Here is a 10471-nt window from a genome sequence, read left to right as displayed (position 1 = left end):
ATTGATTCAGCCAAAAGTGCTTCAAGTCATATATATTCTCATGTATCACAAATGCAATTTGCTCAAGTTACGCTTTAAACAAATTTTTGGTGCAATAAAAAAAAGTTTGCAAGACAGAAAATGACATTCTTGGTCTACCAAGTTTGATTAGCTAAGCTATGGTCATCAAAAGTTTAACAAGCTCAACAATTAAGAGGCATATTTGAGAAGTATAAGATCAAAGTGTATTACTAATAGAGTTTGATAACTACTACTTCTAAGAGTTGTAATTGGCTATGTATTTGAGATAGAGTAAATCAATAATACATTTTTTTTATCTCTATCTATCTGATTCATGATAGGATTAGAATCCGTTTGAATATCTTTCCCAAGGTAAATGGAGTTTCATTTGACCATCCAAGTAACGGCTCATTGATATATGGCATTACTCGAATCTCTTGTCCTACTACAAAAGATGACACCTTCTCCATGTCTGTCATGGAGCAAGAAAAAGTCAACATAATGCAATACCCATATCTATCCTCCTCCAAGCTATAAATTATTCCTATACTGGTCAATGGTCATTGTGACATCTTTCCACCCATATTTTGGAGAGGGTACTCAAGCTTTAACTCTTACCCAATCGCCAACCTGCTCATTTTGGTATAGAACATATTAAGAAGAAAAAAGTCACTTTTTTTTTTTCTTTTCTTTTTTGATAAATAAGAAGCTTTATGAACCAAAACTCAAAAGAGTACAAAAAATCACATTACAGGCCTATCAAGAGGCTAAAACAAAACCTCACAGAGGCATAAAACAAGCAACCCCAAACGAGCTACAGAACACCAAACTTAGCAATAAAACCTATTGCAGCAAAATCTGCAGAAAACAAAACTAAGGAAATTAGGGCCTCAAACAGATAATGGAGAAACAAAGAAAGAAAAAAGAACAAGTAGGTGCAGGGGCTTTTTCAGATCTCTTGACTACACATACTTCATACTTGGTCTCCAGCACAAAAACATATCAATTTTAAGAAAAAAAAAAAAAAAAAAAAAAATCTAAGACGACGTTAGGTCTTCTAGGTAAACTTTAGCTCTAACCTTTTTTTTTTTTTTTTTCTTATTTTTCTAAGTAGACGTTAGGTCATCCTGATTTAATGTTAGTGTTAACATTTCTTAAAAAACTGCTAGTCTAACGTTTAACCAAAAAAAAAAATGTTAACCATAGTTATATCAACTGCTATTAATGACCTTCAAACTTTAATGTGCACAATAAATTCTTAGACACTTGACACCATTTTATATGGGTTAAAGGTTTTTTCCTCCAGACCGGTTTGGAGGAAATTTCTGTCCTTGTAACAGAGTGTCTCTTACTCGTGGAGTTTGAAATTTTATTGCTTTTAGACTTTCAATCCAACTTTCCCAACGTGTTTGTGATAATAGCTTAAAAGTTAAACTTGGCACATCATCTAGTAATATTTTCCTTTGTTTTGTAGACGAAGAAAACAAAGTATATATACGTTGTACAATTCCAAAAAAAAGATATAGCTTTAGGACATGAATTAGCAATATCACATAGCACAAGATTAAAACTATGACAACTACAAGGTGTGTAAAATTCTTTAAGATTTATATCTAGTAGTCTTTTTTGCACCCCTCATTCTTTTCCCTTCATATTAGATCCATTATCATATCCTTGTCCTCGTATATCATCAACATTAAGTTCAAGTTTTTTTATTATGTCTATAAGAACATTAAAAAGACCTTCTCTAGTAGTATCATCTACTGTTATAAATTTTACAAGGTGCTCTTCTACTTTTATTGGATTTTCTGAAATATTAACACATCGTAGAATGAGAGACATTTGTTCTTGATGACTTGCATCCAGGGTACAATCAAGTATAATTGAAAAATATTTTGCTTTTCTAACTTTTTCAATGATATTCTTTTTAATTTCTGTTGCTAACAAATGTATAAATTCATTTTGTATTCTATGTCCAAGTTCATGATTATGAATTTCACCACCTTGAATATTCCGAATATGTTCTTGCATTCTTGGATCGAATTCTGCAATAATTTTAATTTTGTCCTCTAAATACCAAATTATTCTTACCAAGATTCTTTACTACAACAATAATTCTCAATAATACCGTTTTCCAATGATCTTTCTCTCTGCTAATTTGTTCTTGGATATTTTTATCAATTGTTTTATGTTTTAGCAATCTCATTTCTAAATCAATCCAATCATTCATCTTAGTAATATGTTCATTGGTTGTTTCATGACTGTTAAGTTTAACACTAAGATTTTTCTAGTCATTAGTTCCTTCATTAGTTAGTTGCATTCTATTAGATTTTAAATTAAACAGCTTGCAACAAAAACAAAGTACTCCACCTAAATCTTTTGAATAGACTAGCCATTTTCTATTATGTTGCTTCCCATTTGATAATTTTCATATATAAGATGTACTAGAAAAATGCCTAGAGTTCTCATCTTTAGGAAAATCTATATTATTGTATCTTTTTGGATCATTTTCTACTAATAAATCCATTAATTTTGCATCAATATTTTTCCATTGGCCTTGGTCATAAAGATTTGTAACAATAGAGTTAAATACATCAATAATATTGTCATTATTTTCTAATTATTTTTGATGAATTTCTTCTTCATTTATGAGTTTTTCAGCTAAATTATCCTCAATATTTTGTTTATTACTAATAACAAATTTATTTAGAGCTCGTCTTTGATATTCAATCAGCTTTTCTACTTCTCTCTCTTTCTTTTTTTTTTTTCTTTTTTTTTTTTTTTATGTTTTTCATAACTAGATGCATATTTTCTACTAGACATGTTTGATTCAAAATATTAACAAATTAAACAAACACAATTTATCAAAAAAAATATTATGACTAATAAAAAAAATTATAAAAATAGAACAATAGAATCGATTTGTCAAAGGAACAATGGACCAAATTGATCAAGGTTTTGGAGAGAAAATCTCGTTACGCTGTTTTGTAGACTATAATGAATTTTGTCCGGCCCCTGGTATGCCGTATGTAAAACACTAAAAAGCCTTGTTTGGTAAAAAGGTTGGGGTTGGCCTAGACACTATTCATCACCATTTCTCAAAAAAATCAACATCAAAATATTCTAATTTTTAACTTTTTATATCAAATCATTCACTTTTTATTATTATTCAAATAAAAAAATCATTACAAAACAAAATTTTTTCACTTTTCCATACCACTATTTCATTTTTCTTATACAAAACATTTTTATTTTTTTTCACATCAATATACATCAACTAGAGTGTCTAGACCAACCCATTTACCAAACACCACCTAAAATAGCCAGTACAACAAGTCAACAATCAATCAATCATTATTATCTCTACTCTCCAAAGTCTAGGACTAGACTGTGCTTGTGTCCGTTGTGCGGCAACTCTTAGAGCACTCCCAGCAGACTCCCTATAAGGGGGTCTGTTCCCTAAATTTAGGGAATATGTCTAAAAAATCACAAAAAAACACCCCACAGCAGATTCCCTATATGGTTCCTTAAACCATCAGCTGCTACAGTTGAACCCAATGTTTGGGGTTCAACTGTAGCAGTCCTTGTGATTATTATAATCATAAAAAAAAACGCTCTCTCTCCTCTTACTCCTTTTCACGCAGTCATCTCCATTATTTTTCTCCGTTCTTTCTTCTCCGCCCTCTACTTCTTCTGCACTTCTGCCCTTCATCTAGTTCAAGTAAAGCAAAATTACTAGCAGAAATAGAAACCCAATTGATTTTTGCCCTCAAGAAACCAAATCTCCATCTTCAATACTCCATCTTCATTCTCACGGCCACTCAAAGGATTTACACCCAAAATTAACAACAAATAAAACCCACAAAATCAATCATCCCCATACAACTTAAATCGTTCCAGAACTCACCAAAACTCAACCACAAGCTCCACAACAACCCAATCAAAAATCATCAAGAACACAATTGATTACCCAAATAAAAATACCCAGAGAATCAACCCCATCACAATCAAATACCCATAACTCTCTCTCTCTCCCTCCCTCACTCTCACGTTTTCTCTTTGTTTTCTAAAGCTGGTTTCGCTGCAGATAATGATTGAGAGGATAAGAATATGAGGATAACCATTCGGCATAGCAAAAATTCTCCCTTTCTGTCTTCGTGAGCGAGAATCTACTGGGGGAAAGTGAGGTAGAGAGTGAGATCTAGAAAGGGAGAGAGAGGTGTGGCTGGTGTAAAGAAAAGAAGAAAACAGAGAGTGAGAGAGGGAGATGTGACCAGGGAAAGAAGACGGAGATGAGAGAGATGAAAAAGAAAAATGTTTTTAGAATAAAATAATATATTATTTTAATGAAAATGAAAATAATATTTTAATGATGTAGGGAATGATAAAGGGAAGCTATTGTGGAGTTTTTGTAGGTAGGGAAACAAAAAGTTGTTTGGATCCTTAAATATAGGGAACATGGTTGAGTAGCTGCTGGGAATGCTCTTAGTCTCTTAGATATTATAAATAAATATTATTTATTTATAATAAAATAACTTATTCCCTTAGAATTCCTTGAAATGTGAGTTCTTTTTATCTTTTCCTCATTTCTTAGAGAGGTGTGCGAGAGTACGCATGAAAGAAAAGAACCACTTCAGGCATACACATCAATAAGTTTGTTTTGTGATTCTCTTTTCACAAGCACACAAGACGCTCCCCCATTTTTACTTATATTCAAATGTTTATTCGTCAGCAGAGACACAGGGAAGGGATGTCCAGTATTGACCATGGCCCTCCACTTTCGAAAATTTGATTTATTATAGTATATAAATAGCTAAAACATTAAGTTTAGTCCATACCCAGAAAAAAGGCTTGGCCATTGGCCCTATCAAAACAAAAAAATCATTTTATGCTAAAAACCTTAAACACCCCAAATCTATTATGAGCAACAACTCAAATCTGTCATTAAAAAAATTATGCGTGAGCAATAGCTTCCAAAAAAAGGAAAGGGAGAATTCGATCTAGTGACCTCCGCTTCATTAGGTGTAGTCCGCAACCGATTGAACTACCCATTGAGACCATTATTTTTTATTAATACCGAATAGATACAATTTTTTTTTTATTATTATTCATACTTTGTCCCATCGGTAAAAATTTGTGGCCAGTCCCTATTGGTTGGTTACAAAATATTTACACTAAATACTTGAGAAAGAAGTTTGAAATGTGTATAGTGTATTGGTTGAGGTGGAAAATATATACGTCATAGCCAATATTCTTGCTTAATTAGAATTTTATCTGAAGGAAGATGACGTGTCGTCCCTACGGTTACTCCAAAAGACCAATCTCCAAGAGGGTCGACGTTGCTTGCTGCTTTCCAAAGGTTGATGAGCCACTGATTTCACTGACGACACGTCGTTTTGCTGCGATCCACTTAACATGTTCCACATTACCTGCACATCTTGGTATGTGCACATATGTACGTCGTCCCGGAGATTCAGCAGCCCGTAGTCGCCGTTACAACAACCCCCGCCGCCCCCGCCGCCTAATCTGCCTACACTGCCACCTGCTTGTTAACAACGTTAATTTAAACGTCAAATTCAATGATTTTTCTTCTTCTTTTTCTATCAAGGCAACCCATCATTCATATATTCGTACAATAACATATATCAGAAAATCCTGTGTTTTTAAGTGAACGTCCAGTAAAAATTATTGTGCTCGTAAAAAAATAAAAATAAAAGAAGCAGAAACTGACCGGATTTACGAGGCCTGATCCGGGAAGAGACAGCAAGCCAAGCTCTCTTCATCTTATGCAGCCAATCCATGAGTAAAGAAAGATGAGCCGGAAAATGCAAAGGAAGGGATTTATAGGAAAAGGGGGAGGGGGGGGAGAAAGACGAAGAGAAGCGCACGCGGCAAGACAGGCACCGAAACCCATACACGTTTCTTGAGAGGCGTGCCAGACGTCTCGTATTCGAGGTTCCACCACGTCACTCTCATTGGATTTGGCTTCATCTTCGATCCTTTTTCTTAAATTCCATAACCATCTCATCCATCTCATCACTCGGGGGCCTCTTACTAGTCCACGTCAGTAATTATTATGCCAATATTTTCTTCATCGCTTAGAAAAAAATAATAATATTAATAATAATAAATAAGTCACACTTCTCCAAGTGTTTGTACCTTTTCAACAACGACTGAGGCACCCACTCTTGCCGTTGAGGAGAGGATTAGAGTTTTCAACAACGACTGAAGCACCCACTCTTGCCGTTGAGGAGAGGATTAGAGTGGAAGTGGACTGGGAAAAGTTAACAATCGAGTATTTAGCGGAATCACTAGAGTCGGTACCTTCTTTATCACCTATGAATGGATCACCATTACGACTTTACTAATAGTATAGTCCACCTGAAGTCGAATTTAGTCAAACTGCAAATGGTATGCAAAAATATTCAATGTGCTACGAGTCTCTCCGAACAGCAAATGGTATGCAAAAATATTCAATGTGCTACGAGTCCCTCCGAACAATGCCTCCCCTGCTAAAAGAGGGTTAAGGGCTTAAATAATACGGAAGAAAGTTATGATTAATGTTGAGTTCGTGATTATATATATATATATATATATATATATATATATATATATTACATGATTTTTTGCATTGAAATATATGTGACCTGTTACTAGTATTATGACACTATACTACAAAATAATTTTTTTTTTTTCCCCTTAACAGCATAATAACGGGAGCAACACATACTTTTACAAAGAAAAAAAAAACTCCCATTTAATATTCAAAAGTTAAGAATTGTTACTTAAGCTTATTACATTGGTCAGATTCATATCAGTATGCTTACTAAGTCATACACTTGTACAGTTAGTTTCTTCCATCTGTCAAACACTTTTGTGTTTTGTAGATTAACAAGTTGTCAGACAGTAGAACGAGAAATTCGCTAGGACGAAGATGACAAGCGATTAAAAACTTATAATAATTATCTATAACAAAAAAAAAAAAAAAAGAAATTGAAAAAGGGCGTCTAAGAGTGAGGCAGGACTAGTGCAGGCTGTGCAGCATATTCTAATTAATTCTCATCATTGATTGCCAACAATAGTAGACTGACTGTATGCATATCCAACTCCAACCACAAAACATGTCTTGCGACCCTTTTGTTTCATGGCCTAAACTACCTAACTAGCTAGCACAAATACTTGACACCTAAACATGTTGGTTATCCAATTTAACAAGTATATTCTTAGAAGAAACAACCCAATATCCTTCATTAAAGGCCAACATCATTCAGCTGCATTATCTCCAGTATTGCTCATTCCATTTCCAATTTCTGCTAAGGCCTCCAAACCATTTTCATCATCTTCATCTTCTTGATAGAATGAGGGTTCAGAAAAATCAAAGGACTCATTCTGTACAACGCCTACTAGATTCCCATTTGTTGTAAAATCATTCTCCTCCTTGGTGCTTTCAGAAGCAGATCTTTCCTCAGATACAGCATATGCATCAAGCATTTCCCTATTGGAAAGAGTAAAATTGACATCTAATTGCTGATTTTCAGCCTTGAGGCTTTTATTCTGCTCCTCTGAAACAGCTTGCAAGAATAGTTGCCTTCCATTAGAGGTTGAACCAATGACCTGAGTCAACTTTGACAATGTATCCGTTCCATTCGAAGATCCATGGGCGTCCATCAGCACCAATGGCAAATCACGGTGCACTTTTGGTCTGATTTTTGCCTCCTTAGCAAAACCAAGTCCAGAACCTTTTTCTTCACCATGAACAGCATTGTGGAAAGCACCATTTTCTACTTTCACACTATTGCTCAACTCAGGGTCTGAATGTTTTATATTAACCATAACTTCTAGGGTGCTATTCGGTTCATTGTCCGACTCTACTTCCATCTTGTCTGCATTGTCTACTTGTTGCTCTTTCACTTTTCTCAAACCCCCAATTTCAAATTTGGTGCTCATAGTTTGAGTGTTCTGAACCACAGCACTGGAGGCGTCATCACCTTTGTAATGTTCCTTCCTTGCCTCCAGGGTATTCCTTTCACCTTCAGTTTGGGTTTGATCTTCAGAAAATATCACATCCTCAATTTGAGTTCCTTTCACTTCACTATCTAGTTCTTCACTTCTCTCTTCCCTTTCCCTATCTTCTTCATCAGTTAAATCCTCTACTTCCTCAGATTCTTCCTCTTCGATTCTCTCTTGATCATGTCCATCAATTTCATCATCTCCACCGCCTCTTCCGTCATCCTCGCTATCTTCTGGTTTACTATCTTCTACCTCTTCTTCAAATTCTTCTTTACCTTCGATTTCCAAAGCTGTTTCCTCTACTTGTGGATGGAGGTCCTTCCTCCCAAATTTTATGATTTCACGCCCATTCCGCATTTTTTCAGATATCTTTTTGAAGCTCTCCTCATATCTTTTCTTCTTTTCATGGTTGTGTTTGACTTGGTAAAGCAACCAGATGCAAATGGCAAGCAAAAGACATATCTGTATTGCATGCTTCACCTTGAAGCCTTTTGTCCTCTGACTTTTACTAGGTGATTGTTTCAACATGGTTGATTCTTGAAAATATGCCTGGGAAATATCAGCAGCAAGTTGAGAACCCAATCAGCATGACTAGGATTGAAAAATTACAAGAGAAATCATCAGACCAGAGGTTGATCAAAGTGCATATAATAATACAGCCTGAATTTCACTTGTTCCAAACCAAACGAAAGACATCAGAAAGAATCAATGTCGCATAAAACCAAATATAGCTTGCCCCATATTTTGTTGCTCAGAAAGTAAAGAAAAAGAGAAGTAAAATTTGGACTCTTTCCTGTTCCTAGTGTGTAAACTTTATATGATTGTTTTGGGCTTTTACTGTTTTATATCGTTTTCCCAACAAACAAAACAATGAGAAACTAATGAAACTTTTTCAGATGATAAGCTCAATATATAGAAAGTTTTCCATGTCCACAACTACTACAAAGTCTGAGATTAAATCTATTTTCTTTCTTTCTCCATCTCTTGTCAGCAACCAACCAGAGGCCCAACAAAATTATTTACTGCACGACAAAAGAAAAGCAAACCAAAGCAGGAAAACACACCTTTGGACAGCTAAATGACAACATATTTCGCCACAAAGGTAAAGCCACAAAGGTAGTGAATAGCATAACATAGGAACATTTGTACAATTGTTCTATCGACCGAGGGAAAAAAAGAAAAAAGCTTAGAAGCATCTTTTTTCCTAGTTTTGTTAAATCGCCAAATTGATGAAAAAAAAAATTATTATTATTAATTTAATAATTTAATTTATATTTTAAAACTCACCCTCGTGTTGGGAATCCCACTTAATAATAAGTGAAGCCCAACATGAAAAATATTTCATTGAAATAGAAAATGAATTCTGGATTCAAGTTCAAACTCAGTCTCCGCTCATTTGTCTCCAAAACTTAAGTTTACAGGAAAGTATTAATCTAATCATTTAATTTATATTCTAACAAATTGAACTAGAAGATTTTTATACTTCCTAAATTAAACTTTCCTCATATTGCTGAACTCCGCAGAACCAGAGGAAACGGCTATTAAATGTTGTTTCTTTTTCTATATTTGAATCAAATTAAATAAATAAAAAATAAAAAAACCACTCTCATAAAATTGGTGGGCAGAAGTCGAAATTGCAACACTAACAAAGTAATGGGATAAAACAAAGGGTTATGAATGAAATGGAACAGCACTAAAAACAAAGTGGGTTTGCCACAAAAAAGGAAAATCTAGAAGAATAAATATGTGAATGAAAGAGACAGAGAAGAAGCGGGAGAAGGGTACCTGTTGTTGATGAGTCGCCGATAGAAAATATGAAATTTGAAAAGGATGGTTTATCTATTCCAAAGAGTATAACAAGGTTTCTTCCCCAGAAATCAAAAGCATGAGAGCCTGTATTGAGTGGTTAAGGGGTGTGAATAGTGTGTCCCTCCCTCCCCCCTCTGAGCAAACAATGAGAGAGAGAGAGAGAGAGAGAGAGAGAGAGAGAGACAGAGACAGAGGGTTTGTGTGTGTGATGGAGAGCAGGGGTGAGCACTCAACTTTTACTATCAGGCACCTTGGCGGTATCTAGGAGAATCTAAACGACTTCGTTTCAAGTCTGGGACATATTTATTTTTCTTTTTCTATTTTATTTTAAAAATGAAATTCCAATCTCACATTAAAGAGGGTTGTTGTGCTGAAGTTTATTTAAACTTGTGAAATGACTACCTGAAAAGTCTCCTTTAATGATGATATCTGTTGTGGGATGACTAGCAGTAGGACAGGTATCGTCACTTTTTTTTTTTTTTTTTTTAATTAATAGAAAAATAGTAGGTTGGGAAGACCAATTACGGCTATTTTAACTAGACGTCATCATAGTAACACTTACCCATGGAGAGTTGCACAGGAAGGGCCGCCTAGACAGTGGGAACCGCAAGCGCTCCGTCAAGTCCAACTAAGCTATAGTTTGACCCAGCTC

General features: G+C 34.8%; 1 protein-coding gene across 2 annotated transcripts; it reads right to left on the bottom strand.

Moving 5' to 3' along the window:
* Window positions 1-7037: 7037 nt before the first annotated feature.
* Window positions 7038-10034, bottom strand: LOC132189761 (protein Ycf2-like). Of its 2 annotated transcripts, none has more exons than XM_059604546.1 (2): window positions 9796-10034; window positions 7038-8601 (listed from the first exon to the last, which is right to left on the bottom strand). In XM_059604546.1, exon 2 carries the CDS (start codon window positions 8536-8538, stop codon window positions 7264-7266), a length of 1275 nt encoding a protein of 424 aa, XP_059460529.1. In that variant the 5' UTR covers window positions 8539-8601; window positions 9796-10034; the 3' UTR covers window positions 7038-7263. The 2 variants fall into 2 exon arrangements, with proteins under 2 accessions (XP_059460529.1, XP_059460528.1); XM_059604545.1 differs by having other exon boundaries at window positions 7038-8559.
* Window positions 10035-10471: the final 437 nt, after the last annotated feature.

This window comes from Corylus avellana, chromosome ca8 (genome assembly GCF_901000735.1).
Source record: "Corylus avellana chromosome ca8, CavTom2PMs-1.0".
NCBI lineage: Eukaryota > Viridiplantae > Streptophyta > Magnoliopsida > Fagales > Betulaceae > Corylus > Corylus avellana.
The sequence above is the reverse complement of the archived record's forward strand: the minus strand, read 5'-3'. Positions and strand labels throughout refer to the sequence as shown.